The sequence below is a fragment of the Rhipicephalus microplus genome, chromosome 3, assembly GCF_043290135.1.
Source record: "Rhipicephalus microplus isolate Deutch F79 chromosome 3, USDA_Rmic, whole genome shotgun sequence".
Classification (NCBI taxonomy): Eukaryota; Metazoa; Arthropoda; class Arachnida; order Ixodida; family Ixodidae; genus Rhipicephalus; species Rhipicephalus microplus.
The window spans coordinates 237,304,997-237,323,024 of record NC_134702.1 but is presented as its reverse complement, the minus strand read 5'-3'; the positions used below and the strand labels follow the sequence as shown (position 1 = coordinate 237,323,024).

The 18,028-nt window shown below is 42.8% G+C and overlaps 1 protein-coding gene across 1 annotated transcript in view; it reads right to left on the bottom strand.

The window, feature by feature from the left end:
- Positions 1-18,028, bottom strand: part of LOC119169122 (serine/threonine-protein phosphatase PP1-gamma catalytic subunit B) — an 83,043-nt gene that overhangs the window by 43,612 nt on the left and 21,403 nt on the right. Inside the window, exon 3 of the mRNA XM_037420228.2 lies at positions 5,257-5,361. Within this exon, the coding sequence (XP_037276125.2) occupies positions 5,257-5,361 (105 nt within the window). The remainder of the gene's footprint in view (positions 1-5,256; positions 5,362-18,028) is intronic.

Genomic DNA, 18,028 nt, shown 5'->3' with positions numbered 1-18,028 from the left:
GATATAATCGAGTTCAATGTACCAAGGATCGACTGTGTATATTACACCCCACACCAAAGTTGAAAGCACAGCAACTCGAACAAAAAAACATAAGCGGCACTCTGGACAGCTACTAGACCTCAGACAAACAAAAAAATTTAATGTTGAAATGCTGCAACGTTCAAAATGTGATTAAAACACTGCATTCAACATAAACAGCTACTGAGGACTAGTGAATAAATACCGTATGTTTGCACGTATAACCCGCCCCTGCATATAATCCGCACCCCCACTTTCAGCTCACCGAGAAAGAAAAAAAATCCTCGCGTATTGCCCGCACATTTGATATATAGGAAAGGCTGTACAAAAGCTACTGATCAAGCAACATAGCATATAAGTAGACAGAAAAAGCTTTATTTAGCAAGCAGAATACGCTGTCTGCAAGGCCAGTCACAATTCACTCACTGTCGCTGCTCTCGCTAGAGCTATCACTTGAGCCGCAGCCCCCACTATTATGCACAAGGTCATCTTCGGTTCCATCCATGTTGTTTGTGATGCAGCATTTCTTGAAACTTTTTCGCACCATCTCACCTGGAATGGCCTTCCATGCCTCGACAATCCACTTGCAGAATAGGGCAATATCAGGCCTTCGGACTCGTCCTGTCGGCGTCAAGTCGTAGCAGCCTTCGGCCATCCACTCGGCGTAATAGCCCTTGACATACGCTTTGAAGGGCTTGTTAAGCGACACATCTAGAGGCTGCAACATTGACGTCATTCCACCGGGTATAACAACGAAGTCGGTGCCGTTGCGTGAAAGGCGGTCCTTAACTTCCTTAGTTGTGTGGCCGCGGAACGAGTCAAGAACGAGCATAGACCTCTTTGCAAGCATCGCACCGGGCCTCTTCTCCCATACCGTCTTGATCCAGTCTATGAACAAGTCACTGTTCATCTATGCGTTCTCGTGTGTGCGCACCACCACACCGGCAGGCAAATGAACCTTTGGTAGAGTTTTCCTTTTCAAGATGACGTACGGTCGCAGTTGCATGCCGTCGGCGAGGGCACAAAGCAAGACTGTGATGCGCAGTTTCGTGTTCCCGCCGGTCAGCACGCTCACCGAACTGCTGCTCGTCTTCTCAATCGTTGTGTTCAACGGCATTTCAAAATAAACAGGAGTTTCATCCGCATTGCCAATTTGCGAGAAAATGTAATTGTGCTGCTTTCGCAGGCCAATTACGTATCTCTGGTACTTGAGAAGCTTCTCCTCATAAGAAGCCGGCAAGCGTTGACATATTGTAGTCCGCCGTCTGATTGAGAGCCCTTGCCGCTTCATAAAGCGGTGCAGCCATCCGCGGCTCGCACGGAACTCGTGAGGTAGGCCTAGCTCCCTCAAAAGTCGCCGCGCTTCCACTTGGGCTATCTCGGTCAATACGGTGTGACCCCTGCTTCTCACATCTTCGATGAACTTTACTAGCTCCGCCCCCAGCTCAGGGTAGGCGCCGGTCTTGGGGCCACGAAATGACCTACGGTCGCGGTGCGCGGCTTGTAGGCTCTCTTTCTTCTTTCTCCATAGTCGCATGCAGGACTCGACCACATTGTGCCGTTTCCCCGCTTCGCAATTTCCAAATTCCTCGGCGACGGCGATGATCTTAAGCTTTTGCTGTGCCGTGAAGCCTTGCCGCCGTACGCTACTCATGGTGACAGAACAGATCGACTTAGGCTTGGCAAACGGGTCGAGATGTGGAGAACTAGTGGTATCAGCGAGGTAAAGAGCGCTCACACTCGGCGACAACTTGACAGCACTACCCCGTTCTAGTACACTGTAACAGCACCCTGAAAACAACAGAACCGAAAGGCATGCCTGCTACCGCGCCAAAAAGTAGTACATTAATTTACTGATAATGTCTCTATAGGCACTATAACACCTCATTTGCCTTGCTGAAATAAACATTGCTTTATTTATAATGGAACTTACTTCATTTATTATGGAACTTTCTTAGAGAGCACCACCTTTTCAGCAAGCCCTTTCCAAAAGTAAACATGGCGTCCGTGACGTAGGGACATGTGGAGGGTCACTGAGCGGCTGCGAACGTCCAAAAATATACTTGTGGTGTGACAGTGAGATTTTACACTGAACAATCGAATTGTCTCTCCCCAAATGTTTTTCTAAACGCTTCAACGATGCAAGCAAGCGAAACCAAAATCGGGCGCGAGCTGCCGTGCTACTTGCGGAGCAACACGAATTTGCGGAAACTGCCTCCGTAGCCTTCGCTATACTGTTAAGGGGCTTCACAGCACAACACGCATTGCTGTGAAGCAGCACTATAGAAAAAAACCCGCGTATTATCCGCACCTCCACTTTGCCACTGAAATTTTTGGGCTTTTGGTGCGGGTTATACGCGCGAAAATACGGTATTATAATAAACGTTATCTTCATACTTAACCAATAGCGCTCTATAAAAATAAATGTAAATAAAAAAACCTATATTCAGGTCATTAAAGTGCCACAGCTGATATGAGAACCGCAAAGAAATGTAGATGGGCTCGCCACACCATTGCCGCGCAATTAAGTGAATTCTTTTTATTACACTATAAACTATATAGACACTCGACGAGCTTTCATTCTCGCCATTATGTTCCGCGTAAACTACAAATTGGCAATATTCCCCACGCATCGTACCATATACCCGTGCATAAAATTGCACAAGCAGGCGCGGCGAGCGCTGCTCAAGCAGAGATTAAATGAGGCGGCTGATCTTCATCGCTAGGAGGGCGCGCGCGATAGCATCCCACCTCGTGTTAGACCTGCCGTCGAACGCTCAAGCAGAGATGGAACACTTCGCTTGTCTTGAACGATCATGAAAAAAGACGCGGGGGGAAGGGAGGGGTCGCTCGAGTAGCAGCAGTGAACTTTGATTCTAAGAGCGCGGTTGCGATAAGCAGGTGCGTGTGCTATTGGCAAGCATCCGTGTGCGTCTCGTAAAATGTTCTACGTGGTGCGCTCTCAAAGGGAAGAGATTGTGCGATAAGAGCATTTCTCCCTGTGGTGGCTGTGCTTATCCTCCTACACCAGCGTTTTGTTGAGTGTCACAATGTCAGATCCAAAAGAGTTAGCGTTCAGCCGCTCTAATGTCATGGGGTCCTGATGTTGACGAGGGTAGCAGCCGTTGTTTTCACAAGAACTTTTTATTTGGGCGAACCTGTTTTCGGAAAACGAAACGTCCCTATACAATCAATACACGCTGTAAACTGATAGCGGCACACCAGAGTGTCGGCCGTCGATAATCTGCCAAGCAGCAAACTGTGTTGGCATATATACATGTGTCATCGAAGATTCCAGCGTTATTGCTAGCGGCTGCGTAAATTCCAGAACAAACTATAATGTAATGCACATTGTGCACGTAATCTCATCGGAAGGTTCCAAGAATATCTTGTAGAGGAGCAAGTCCCAGGCCATGAGGCCGTGCCATGGTCGCAGCTTTTATTTGGGATTCAGGCGTAGACTGGCTCGCAGCTGCAGCGTCCAGCCAGGCCACGCGGTAGGGGGATCAATGACGAAAACCCGCCATGCTTATGCATGACAGCGCACTGGCAGCAAAGGCGTAAGCTCGGGTGAAAAAGCTGTAGAAGCTTTCAAATTTGCGGACCAAGTAGTTAACGCAATATCTGTAGCAAGCTCAATAATGATGCTCTTCCCGACAGGAAACTCGTAAGCTGGCAGCAAGCAACTGAAGCAACGCTAGTGCATTGTAGCCATGCCGGTGCCCGTGCATAAGCTACCTGGGCAACCGCCTTCTTCTATGGCGAGCGCATACAGCATGCCGAGGTCTTTTTTTCTTGTGTTTTTTTTTCTTTCTCTGCCCTTCATTTGGTCACTCCACATCCCCTCCTCCTCCATAACTACCTCGTTGCTCGCTCCCCAGTAGCACACACAGCGCACCTCCTTTCAGGCACACGTTTGCTACCGAATTTGTCACGATTTTTTCCCGCAACTGCATTATAACTGGTGTTTCATCTCGGGGGACTGCCCAATACTCTATATGTGTATACATGGGGTTCTATGGGAGGGTAACGGGAGTCAATTTAGACCGCAATGTAATAAGTCCTTAAGTGGTTATAAGTTGTCTACACTGTAGACAGTGACACTCGGACTTATTACAGTGACACTCGGACTACACTGTAGACAGTGACACTCGAACTAAGTAATGCTGCCAATGGCAGCATTACTTAGTTGGAGGGAGTCCGATCGAATCCCTATTCTCAACTTGAAAAAGAAAAAAATGTAATCCAACACGCATCTTTCTACCAATATACGGGAGTCCGAAAATTGCCTGCTCGTGAAAACGATACCGAAACCGCATTGCCAACAGCCTCTCGTCACAAGACACAAGAGTCGGACACAGCGTCGTCGCTATCACATATAATGGCGACATACAATTAACTTGCATAGAATGCCTTCATGCGCAGCTGAGCTGTGCGTGCTGTAATTTGTCAGCCTGTTAAGTACAACTAGTGATGTCCCGCTGTTATTTTGAACATTGGCGTCACATGAAAGTAATTTTGCACCATAAAACAGCTGCTTTGCGCCCGTATGTGTGTAAAAGCCTGTGACTGCTAGAGTGACAAAGGTCGAAGATCAGCTGCATGTCGACCAGGAAAAGTTTCCACAGATTAAAAATGTAAAAATATCACTTTTTTAGCCAGCTGAAGCTACACTGTGTGGATAGAGCTTGACTAGGTAGTGACCCAGATATGCACGCACACGATCAAAACTTATGTAGAAGCGCATGAATTTCCAGGAGAATAAATTCACCATCGTAAAAAGCCATCCTGCCTCTATACTTTCTTAACTGTCAACCTAGAGAAGCGCAAGTTCATATTCTGCACCCGTGAATATTTGTACGATGTTTTATCTAGGTAAATGTGCTTTTTTTTTTTTTTTTCAAGACAGAATATGAAAGTGATCGTCAGATGCGGGGTCAGCGTAAAGCTGCATCATATAGCCAAGGCTTTTAAAACATTACTTGTATGGAGGTCTTGCCAGAACCAAATTGACCAGACGTAACATGAAGGTCGTTGCGAAATCAGGGGACGTATAATAGAAGTTCCACTGTAATTTGGTGACCTTGAGCCTGAGTCAGCCCGTATGAAGAAATTGAGGGTTCAGTCTGAGACAGAGTGATTCTTAAGAGTGATATATAATTCTTGAATGAATTGGAGTGAGCTTCCCCTGTCATTACAGACCCATAGTAACGTGTAACAGAATAGTCTCGCACATACCTCCGTGCATGCAGAAAATCTTCTCGTCAACAATGGCAGCCACTGGTAAGCAGTTGAAGCAGTCTGTGAAGGTTTTCCACAACTTGATGTTGAACCTCCTCTTGCCTAGAACAAGATAAAAGAAAGCCAGTTACAACAATGTCAATTAACCTTCAAGGTACAATGAACAACGATTAGCCTTGAAATGAAGTGGGCCACCTGGTGGGAGGCCTGGCTGACCTCACTGCAAGGACCCTTCAACACCCATCGTTGCACACCTACATAACATGCGCTCGCTTAGTAAGTTGTCTCGTTGTTTGTGTTTGATTTTTGCTTGTCTCAATCCACAAACGAATGACGAAAACAGCACCAATGTTTTTTGCAAAACAGTACAAAAAAGTTTACTTTGCTTCTGCCAGCGGTGCCCACGTTCGGTCATAAAAAAATTGAAATGAGATTTGTGTTGTGCTGCCAAGGTTGGGTTTCAATCTCTGCCTCGACAGTCGACAGGAGTGAAAGTAAATGAACACGTTCCAGCATAGAGCAAAACTATTGCCTCATAATCCTGTCGTGGTTTTGACCTGCCAGACACCAAAGTTGCATCATTAGGTTAAGTTGTTCACAGGTGTTTAGGAGCTATGAGGGTTTTGTCTGCACTGGGTTTATTTGTCTCTAGGGACTGCGTTATTGCCATTGTGCCAAACCTCATGCACACGTGCAGTATCGAGTCTCACAAAATATCTCGAATGCGTTCACTATAGATTACTGCTGCAGCTGTTTTGTCAGTTTCTCTCGTGTATTTGCTCCGTCACCACGTTCTTTAGTTTCACAACTTTCTCGCAATATTTTTGGTGCTTCGTTTCACCAAAATGATTTAGCTTAGGTGTGGTTGAGGTCAGGTGTGAAAACTTTTATTGGTTTTATATTGTGTCACTGTGCAGCATCATAGCTGCTGTTTGTTAGTAAGTACTACTTTGGATAGCCACCTTGTAAACTGGTTTTCCTTTCAGTTGGCTGCCCTTCAACATCAACCTGTAGTATAGCTGTGCACCGCTGCGTCGCCCGTTCTTGCTCGCGCCGTTCACGCTGCGGCCGAAGTGCTGAGAGGAACCATGCCACCGCTGTACAATAACTTACGGCGCGCCGCCATTTCTCTTATTTTTACCCGAGCATGGAATCTGGGAGGTAAATACATCACATCGCCTGCTTTTCTGCAGATTTAAGATTTCTGAGAGCGGCATTTGCGGTGTCATGACTACTCTCTTGTTTCAGTGTTTGTATGCGCTGTCTGTGTAGGCCCCAAAACAGCTTCTGAAGATGCACAGTCAAGCACGTTATTCTCTTAACATTTCTCATTCTTTTAGCACCCTTCGTGACACCAGAACAGTGATTCACATGACATAATTAGGGCACATACTCTAGAACTCTGGATACTCTGGTCTATATACAATAAATATATAAGCTGTAAATTTTTTCTACCCCGCTTTGCCATGCATTCACCCCTCACCACCCCCCGTTCTTCCTCGCTTCTCACAGGATTATCCTGCGCGATTAACTTGTGATTTCACTGCATTTTACGAGTTTTGATTGTGCGAGTGGAAATAAGAGTGTAGCCGAGAAGTTCGAAATCCTGTTAGGCTAAACACTTAGCGCTCACATTGCACACATGCTTTATGAAGACATAAATGCTGAATAACATGTAAGAATTGTAGTAAAGAGAGTGTAGTGTAATGTAATCGAGGAAGAAACAAAAAAAAAGGCTTCGAATTATTTCATTTTTTCAAGGGATAAATTGTATACAGCAAAGACAACGCAGCTCTCCATAACAAGGGCCAGTTCACTTCTATGGTTTTTGTGTACTTTTTTATTGCGAGAAGAACTATATGGACACTATCAACAGGCTTTCTTTATCCCCGTCATGTTCCGTAAAGTCCAAATAAATTACTTTTGTACGCACGCTATATGCTGTTCCCACGAAAAAAATCTCACGAGTGCTATAGCGAGGAACAATGCTGAAGCCTGATGCATAGGCGAAACAAGCTGCCCATCTCCATCGCACAGAGGGCGCATGCGATAACATGACTCCACATGCGATGCCTACGGTCTATTGCTACTCAACCCAAAAGGAAGCCCTGTTTGTTTTTTGCTGGACGAAGGAGTATGAAGGGATACTCGGGTAAGATGCTATTAGGCTCGATCCGCATTTGTGAACTTTGAATATAAGGGCGTGGTCGCGAGTAATAGCACGCGCTAGCACGTTCGCTATTTTAGTGAAAGGCTTGTTTAGTTTCCTACATGCTATGATATCACCGTACGAAACCTGCTAGTTTTCCCACAAGAAGTCATTTACACTAGCGTTTTACAGTTCCCCGAGACCAGATAAAAGAGAGTTAGCTGCAGCCTAAGTTCATTATATGGTACTGCGACCTTCTATCGCACGGTATAAAATGTGAGGTCGTCTAAAAGTTTTTCTGGCCATATTTATGTCACATCAAAATTAGCTTGTTCTCCTCAAAGTTGATGACACTTCCGTACTGGACACCTTAGCCTCATCTGTTGAGGAATTTGAATGCTCTAGCGAATTTTGCACGGCAGATGCGCTCCTTAAGTTTTGTAATAATGCCCATCAATGTATGGGCCACACAAACATTTTAAACAGAACCCAGTACACCCACGCTACCAGAAAGATATAATCCATCTCACTCATGGCATAAAGCGCTTATGGAACAATCGTTATTTCAGGTTTAATGATAATACTTCTTGGGGTAATTCATTGAGAAGTAAATAAACCTGAAATCAAATGGCTAAGAACTACTACTTTAGCAATGCCTTTGCTACACTTACGAAAAAAAAAATCCACGCAGGTTCTCGAGGTAGATTAGCCCTGCATTGTCTATGCCCTTATTGTTTTTTTTTTTTCTTGATGGCAAATCCTGTAGGCCCGTGTGCTCAGATTTGGGTGCACGTTAAAGAACCCCAGGTGGTCTAAATTTCCGGAGCCCTCCACTACGGCATCTCTCATAATCATACAGTGGTTTTGGGACGTTAAACCCCACATATCAATCAATCAATCATTGATGGCAAATCCTCCTCAAATCCGGAAGCCATAGCAAATGCCTTTATTATTTACATAAAATCTATTTCTTTTTCTACTTCTTTTTCTACCAATAACAGCACCACTCCATTTACTGCATGCAACAAACTACCTGCTCTTCCTAATCTTGAATCCAGCTCTTCTGAAGTGCATTACCTAATAGTACTTTATTTACTCGATTCTAGCGCGCCCTCGATTGTAACGCGCACCCATTTTTCTCGTTGGCCCGCACGATCACACTACTCGGCAAAACGACTCTTTTCGGGAGCCTCTTCCGTTTAATTATGAGGTACCAGGGAAGCTTGTGCCTATTTGACGTGCAACGGAGCATTGAGGTCACTCTTGTTTTACCGTGGCCCGATGTCAGCATGCTAACTTGCTTCGCCCCCTTCTTCTCGACGGTTGTGGTGCCAGGCATGTCGAAGTAAAGAGGCGTCTGATCAGCATTCCCGATTTGCCCAGGCAGGTAGCCGTTGTTGTGCCGCAAGTTTAGGACGAACCTCTGAAAACTGTGAAGCTTTTCTTCGTACTCCTCCCGCAAGTTTTGGCCCATGCCCGTTAACTTTCGGAGGGAAAAGCCTTTCTTCTTCATAAAGTTAGTTAGCCAGCACCTGTTCGCTTTGAGCTGGCTCCGCGTTAGCCCTTTTTTTAAAGCTAAGTGCAAAGCCTGCACTTTGGAGTCGGTCCTTCCATGCTGTCGATGCTAATGAACTACAAGATGACGAACTCCTCGGCACACGTACGAAGTGCCGCACATGGGAAACACATAGGCAGAAATGGCCGACGCGCCATGCCGAAGCACTTAGAGGGCGGCCATTTTGGGAATGCCGAAGGCAATAGAATGACCGTATTTATTTTTTTTCGCAGTCGATTTTACCACGCATGCGATTTATGAACTCACTTAACCGGAAAAAAGGTGCGCGTTAGATTTGAGTAATTATGGTATTTGTGAAGTTACGATACACTCTGGCCCAGACAGTATATGTGTGTGTGTGTGTGTGTGTGTGTGTGTGTGTGTGTGTGTGTGTGTGTGTCGGTCGGTCACAGTCAGTCAGTCAGTCAGTCAGTCAGTCAGTCAGTCAGTCAGTCAGTCAGTCAGTCAGTCAGCCAGCCAGCCAGCCAGCCAGCCAGCCAGCCAGCCAGCCAGCCCGCCCGTCCGTCCGTCCGTCCATCCATCTAGCCGCTTACGTTTGGGTGATCTCGCGGTCACCCCCAGTAATTTAAAATGGCGTGAACTAAAATAGGTATAGGAGGGTAAGATGGTTTGAGGAATAGGACGCGCTGGTCAAGACATGAATAATGTCACAATCCCGTCGCGTACGTCGTCAAACCCTTCCCGCCAGACAGTGGCACATACCCACAGGCAGGTATGTGCCACAGGTGATTGAAACTTAGTCATCGATGAGAACACACATGAGCAATTTCAATGCGCGAGCGTCAAGAAATACCCGACATCGGTAGTGTTGCCTCGACGAATGCAAAGAATAAATGTCAGGGTTCCAACTGGAATTGAACCCAAGCATTCTGCGTGGCAATGAAGCATTTTACCAGAGAGCTACGCCAGGTCTCGGAACTACTTTTCAAATCGATGCTAATTTTGATGAAACGTCAATGGTGGTTGCAGTGCTGCTACCCAATTTTATAAACATTACATATGTATTCCTTTGAAAGAGCCGCCACATCTGGTCAACATCAAGTGAAGTTAGTTTCCATGCACTGAAATTGATTTATGTAGCAGTGTCCAGGGCCACCATGCTGGCGAGCATTAGTGCTTCGTATAAGCTTCTGGTGTTGCTAATACGCATGTTCCAGTTGGCATCGTTGTGCAAGTGCAAACAAATGGTTATATAAACATCGGCAACTCTTCAACATATGTCTGTGGAGTGCAATATTTGTACACATATTTAGCTTCATTTCACAATGTGTCACTCAATAAAAAAATTGCAACACGGTCATTTTCCCTGAACATACTTTACAGAAAATCGATTCCCAAGTATGTGGTATGTGTTGAATTTTTCCTAAAGTTGTACTCATCATGGTGAGCTAATTATACTGTAATATTTAAAATCTTATTGTAATATTTAAAAAAGTAAATCTCTGCAACAGTTTCTCAACTGTGGAAATTAGCAAATGTTGTGCCTTTATGTCAGGCAATAAGCAAATAGAAGATTATATGCCTATATCTTTGCTTTCTATACCAGGTCCACATTTTTGGAGCACATAATCAACAAACACTACGTAGAATACCTAAAAGCACACAACCTATTTTCTCTATGGCTACACAGTTGCTTAAATTTATGCATGACATTATTGCTCCCCTTAATGACTGAAGACCGATTTATGCCATATTTATTGACTATTCTAGGGATTTTCACATGATTTACAATGCCAAACATTTAACTTCTTCAGAATTTTGGTGACAACAAGCTGGTGAATTTTATTGCAAATGACTTACTATCGCACTTAAAATTCATTATGTTTAACCACGCAAAGTCACCTGATGTACATAAACATCAGGAAGAGGCCACAAGGCTCGGTGGCTCATCTGCTTTCGTTAATTATTTATATAAATGAAGTAGGCAAGATTATCAGTAACACTGAAACTAAACTTGAAATGTATGCAGATGACTGCGTTACCTATAAAATCATCTGTAATACTCAAGATCAAGATGCACTGATTACTGTTCTTTCTTTTTGTCACTTTGTAACAGGAGTGAACTACGGCAATTTTCTAGTAATTGCAAGAACACTGTAGTCACCACCTTTTAAAATGAGAAATGGCCTCTTCATTTTACATATACTAATGACGGTGGAAGCCTAGTACATGTCACAGAGTTCAAATACATTGGTGTAACTCTCCCAATAAATTTGCAATAGCACAGTATTTCGGAACAGCACAACACCATTGAAAACATAGGTATCTCCGACGTATATCTTAAGCAACAGCGCATAAGGTATTGGCCGAACTCGAATAAGGGTTGATTGTTTGGTGATCTCACCACAGACGTGATTTAGCTATTGTAGAATATTTTACAGCGCTACGGGTTAGAGACAGACAGTGCTGTGCTCTTTCCCTCTATGTTTCTAACCCGTTGCACTGTAAAATATCAATATGCTACGATGAACTTCCACCAACTTGCTTAAGTCGCAAATCTGCTTCAGCATGATATAGCTATAATAATATAATAATAATACTTTATTCTGGCATGTGTACACAACAGTTACATGCCTCCGAGATGAGGCAAAAGGAAACAGACGAAACTGTTTCCCGACTAGGCCTACATCCTGGCTCGTGAACAAACAAAAACAAAAAAAAAATCAAGGAGTGAAACATATACTCGTGTAAACAGTTTCGTGAACAAAAAAAAAACAAAAAAAAACAAGGACAGCGGTGAGGAAAGCGAAAAACATACAGCACAGCACAATTCATCAGCATCACTGTAGAGAAGTCATGGAATTTCAAGCAATTTCGCTATAGAAGTACGAAACCTATAAAAAAACCATTTCATGTTGATATGTCCATCAGAGTAAAGTTGTGAATAGATTTAATGAATGAAGAGTGCAATAGTATTCATCATAATTCAAAATTCTAGCGGAGCTAACAATGTGCGTAGCTTAACAATTGAAGCGCAGCGAAGTACAACCTGTTGAACAAAAGTATACATCGCAAGTGGCAAAATACATTGCATGTAAAAAAAAGCACTTCATCCAGGATGGAAGAGTAATCTTACTTTCTATTTAAAGTAATGTACAGATCTGCTTATCTGTGGTAATTCTGCTACAGAACGAAAACTATTACATATATCTACTATTTGATGGTCAAGTGATTGGGTACCATAATTTGTTCTAGATCGTGCTGAAACAAGTGACGTCCTTCACGTCCTTCGTAAGTTATATTCAATGTGACGAGTGAGGTACATATTGCTGAATGAAGCAAAATCTTGTTTTATACGATAATAAATAAGAACCATCTGTTTAAGTTTGTAGCATTCAGTGAAACACAATACACGAAAAGCAGAAAATAAATTGCTATGTCTATCTGGCCTTTTAGTTATTAGCTGCAATGCTTTTTGTTGCATGTTAATTAATTTTTGTGTATTGGTCCTATTACATGTGCCCCAAACTAAGTTGCAGTATGTGAGGTGTGAATGAACGAGAGAAAAGTATAGCTGCTTTGCCACCGAATGTGGAAGAAGATGGTTAATACGGCTTAAAGCATCAATGGATCGAGCCATTTTCAGTTTCACATGACTCACGTGATCAGACCAGCTCAAGTCATTGCGGAAGTGTACGCCCAGAAACTTGCAGCTACTGTTACACGTTATTTCTGAATTACCAAAATGGAGTATTGGGTTGTGGGGTATTGCTTTGTTTTTAGCACGGAATAAAATGAAATTAGTTTTTTTCACATTTGATCTCAGATGATTTACCATCAACCATCCCTCTAATTCTTTAAGCCAACTATTCGCTCTCTGCTCAAGTTTTTTGATTGGGACCAGAAAAGAAGATGTTAGTGTTATTGGCATATAGGATAATGTTCAAAGATGAAGGAATGTTTACAATATCATTTATGTACACAGTGAAAAGAAGAAAAAATTGGCAGAACTGAAATTGGCCGGTAATTACCGAATTCTGTTTTATTTCCACCTTTAAAGACGACAGTAACACGTGCCATCTTTAATCTATCTGGGAACACGCCAGTAGCCAACATCTGATTGAATATATAGGTCAGTGGTTCTATAAGGCAACTAATGGAATTCTTAATTGGCAATGGTGAGATGTCATCATCACCAGGAGCACAAGTATTTTTTAGAGAATTAATAATGGTTGTGATAACTGCTTCTGTTGTTGGCATCAGAAATATCGAGTCATAGTTGGAAATCTTAATGCATGACGTAAGAGAGGTATTATTAGGCAAAGGAATTGAGCCGGCATATTTACCAGCTTTCAGGAAGTATTCATTGAATTTGTCTGCTAATGCAACACCGTCATAGATAATACCCTTAACCAGCATTTCGACAGGTTTGTGTTAGCTTTGCTGCCGATGAGAGTTTTGATTTCTTCCCAGATCTGCTTAGGATTGTTACCTATGTTTGAAAACTTTTTTCTGTAAAATGACGACTTTACTTTTTTTAGATCAGCAATTAGCACATTACAAAACTTTTTGTATTCAGCTAATATCTCAGAACTTCTCGTTTTAAGAAATTTAGCGAACATCAAGTTTTTTTTCTTTTATTCTCATAAAAAGAGCCTTGTTTATCCAATCTTTACGGGCCTTTCCGTGTTTTCTAATTGTCATAACAGGAAAAGCGACATTGTAATGGTTAATAACCTTTATAATAAAATTTTCGTATGCTTCATTTGGATCGGTTGTATTGTAGACGTCTGTCCAATCGTTTGTTTTCAGCAACTCACAGAAAACAGCAATATTATTGGAATCATTCGTTCTACGTGAATGGATAGGGGTAGTTCGTTTTTTAGTTAAAGGGACAAATACAAAGAACGGCAAGTGGTCACTTAGACCAGACGAAAACACTCCGGAAAAAACCGCGTCCCGAGAAAAGTTCGTGTAGCAAAGATCTATTATTGCTGCTGTTGATTTGTTTACTCGTGTTGGGGACTCAATCGTATTTGTACAGCCATACACTAGCATTATTTCAGTTAAGGCAGCTTGAATCGGAGATATACCCATAACATCAATATTAAAATCACCAAGTGCAATAACACGCCATTTATTTGAATTAGTATTTTCTAAACATGTCTCAATAAACTGAAGAAAGGCTTCTGTGTTACCTTGAGGTGGGCAGTACAGCGCAATGATATAAATGTTTCGGTGTAACAGGCTAACACATTCGAAATCTTCGAAAACGCCCGTATAATCAGTCAGGATGTCAAAAGATAAGTTTTGGCGCGAGTATATGGTCACACCCCCACCTTGTTTTTCTTTCCTGAATTGAGTTACATGTTTGTAGCCGGTGAATTGAATGACATCTTCCTACGAGCCGAACTACATCTCGGTAAAAGCAAAAAAATCAGAAGTGTAGTTGATCTGCTTAATTTCAGCATCGACTTCCTCTCCCTTGTTTCTTAAACTTCCTTTCCCTTCTTTCATTGGGCACGGCGGGCATGGAAGCGGCATGTCGCTAACCAAGCCGTTCTTCTGCCTTGTGCAGGGGCTCTTCTGTGCAGGATTGGCTATGCAGTGCTGCTACTTTCCAAAATCGACCTCGCCGACGTTTCAACAACCAGCTTATGCGGCAACGCATTTGCTGCAAAATGATGCAACAACAAGCGACATCACCCTTCGTCCTTCCTCAGCTATCTCTGTCCAAACCGTGACGTCAGCAGATACAACGCCTATATATGAACCCCCCTGAACTTCAACTTCATTGGGCACGGCGGGCATGGCAGCGGCATGTCGCTAACCAAGCCGTTCTTCTGCCTTGTGCAGGTTGGTCCATGTTTTGGTTTCTTTAAGAACGATTCGCGCTTTCTTATAGTCCTGCCGTGCCCCAACCAGTGCTCTGTGATTGCTTACGAATGCTTTTGTGCCATGCGGTTGTTATTGTGTGGTGACATTGAATCTAATCCCGGACCTACTGTCGAAGAATTACTTCTTAAGGTTTTAGAAGGTCAAAACGAATTGCGCAATGAAATCTGTGGCCTTAAGGGCATGTTTGTGGATATCAAGCAGCGGTTCGATGGTATTGAAAAACATATCACTGAACTTAAGACCAAATCATCCAAACTAGACGTTCTTGACAATTTTCTTTCAACATACCAAAAATCAGTTAGCTTTCAGACGCATAAACTTACGGACCTTGAAGATAGAAGTAGGCGCTCGAATTTAGTGGTTTTTGGTATCTCTGAAAGCCCCAAAGAGACTGAAGCGGAATTAAAGCAGAAAGTAATTGACGCGACGTTTAAAGATAAGCTTGGTGTCACGTGCAAATCGGTAGGGCGTATTCATAGAATTGGAAAACCCAGTACGAAAAGACCCGTCATCTTGTTCTTCCAAGATTTCAACGAAAAATCTGATGTACTAAAGAATGCAAAAAAACTCAAGGGATCTAAAATATTTGTTCAAAACGACTATTCCAAGCAAACCTTAAAAAAAGAAAACTGCTTTTGGACTGTGCAAAAGAAGAAAAATCCCAAGGGAAAAACGTTTGTCTAGTTCGCGATAAACTGCACGTTGACAAAGAAGTTTTTGTTTGGAACGAAACGGCAAACGAACGTAGAAAAATCACTCAGAAGAAACGGCATACGCATGCAGTGAACGCAGAAGGTGTTCTGAGCAATGCTCATGAAGGTAGTGATAATGGAAGCGCATGACACATGAACAACCAACGTGTAGGACTACTAAATATAAACGCTCGTAGTATTACAAACAAAACTGAGCATCTTGAAGCTATACTTCTGGCACATGATTCTCACTTAGTTGTCCTTACCGAGACGTGGCTTCATACTTTCGTCAGTGATGATGATGTGGTGCCGCCGGGTTTCAAAAATTTTCAGAAGGACAGGGCAACTAGGGGGGGTGGTGTGGCAGTTATTCTGAAAGACTGCATAAAAGCTACGTTGCTATCTGATGTGCCCGATCTCGAGTGCTTGTGTTTAAATGTGACACTTGGCTGCCAGAATTTCGTGTTGTACGCAGCAATACCGGGCTCCTGATGCAACAAGCGATTATCTGACAAAGCTGCATGCGCACATGCTACAATTTAACGAGAGAAAAGTAATATTGGCAGGAGACTTCAATCTTCCAGGTATTGACTGGGAAAGATTAGAGGCAGGCTCTGACTCTGTCAATATTTCTTGTATGTTTGATATAATGATTGACCACAATCTTGTGCAAGTTGTGGTTGAACCCACGCGTGTTACAGAGTCTACATCTTCATTGCTTGATTTGGTATTTTTACACCGATCAATTGCTCAGTGCGACGTGTCCCTAATCCCTGGCATATCGGACCACAGTTTGATTAGTGTTTCGTTCCCTTTGAATATAAACCGTTCTGGGGATGTGAATACCACAAAAGCTATTAAAAACTTTGCGCACGCTCAAGACTCGCGTATTTTTGAGTTTTTGGATGATCACGTGGCTGAGTTTTGTGGTGACAATGTGGAACACCTTTGGGAGAAATTCAAGAACATCTGTACCGTTTTGTTTAGATAAATTCATTCCCAATAAGCTAAAAAAACGCACTAAGTTCACTCCGTGGGTCACGAGACCTATACTGCATCTAAAACGAAAGGCTGAACGTCTCAGGAAAAAGAGGGCAGCTCCCCAGCGCCTAGGTGAAGTCCGGTCTGTTTTACACGAAGCGATTCAACGCGAGAAAAGCTTTTATTTCAATACCACACTGGCTAATTTTATTAAAGATGACCCGCAGAAGTTTTGGGCCTACATTAGCGATCGCAAAAAGAATGTAGAACAAATTTCTGAGAACGGTTCTCTGGTATCGGATGTGAAAGCGATTGCTGATCATTTTAACTCTTTTTTTCATAGTGTTTTCTGTCAGTCTTCTCAGCCTGTGGCGTTTGTACATGATTCCGCAGATACTCCACCCGGAAATTTAATTTCATATGAAGGAGTTTTAAACATGGTTCTTCGAATAAAAGTAAAATCCTCCGGTGGGCCAGAAGGAATACCGAACGAATTTTTTCGACGGTGTGCCGAGCCCTTGTCCAAATACCTTGTTACAATTTTTGAAGCTTCAATCCGTACTGCAACGTTACCTAAGGAATTGAAAATGGCTCGTGTCAAGCTAATTCCCAAAAAGGGAGACCCTCTTCTTGTCTTCAATTATCGGCCAATTTCGATTATATCATCTTGTAGCAAAATGTTAGAACACATTGTCACAACATTCATATCAAAACACCTAGATGAGCATAACTTTTTATCTCCGTATCAGCATGGTTTTCGAAAGGGCTTGTCGACAACAACTCAGTTATGTACAGTCATTCATTCTCTTGCATCTGTGATTGATAAGGGCGGCCAAGTAGACGTCATATTCCTAGATTTCTGTAAAGCTTTCGACTGCATCCCCCATGATAAACTTATGGTTAAATTACAGCTTATTGGACTTCCAAATTTTCTATTAGCCTGGATTTGTAACTACCTGTCTGATCGCTCCCAGTTTGTGTGCATTAATAATCAGAACTCAATTCTTCTGCCGGTTACTTCAGGTGTCCCACAGGGCAGTGTACTCGGTCCCCTAATATTTTTGATATACTGTAATGATGTAGTAAATTGTGTAAACCCACCTGTTAACGTTCGACATTTTGCAGATGATTGTATTCTGTTTAACTCGATAACTAGTTCAAATGACCAAGCAGCTCTCCAGTCCACTCTAAACAATATATGTCTATGGTGCAATCAATGGGGGATGAAACTAAACTTGGATAAATCAGTTCTGCTCCGTGTCACTAACAAGAAAAAGCCAGTACTAACTGACTACACGCTCTCTAACCAACCTCTTAAAGAAGTTAAGGAATACAAGTATCTTGGTGTCACTCTAACGAATAATTTAAGTTGGAATTCCCACATTAAACAAGTTTCTTCCGCAGCTTTCCGCAAATTATGCATGCTAAGGCACAAACTTAAGGATGCTCCTACGAAAGTGAAATTTTTAGCTTACCAATCCTTGATTCTCCCTAAATTAGAATATGCATGCGTAGCCTGGGATCCTTATACTA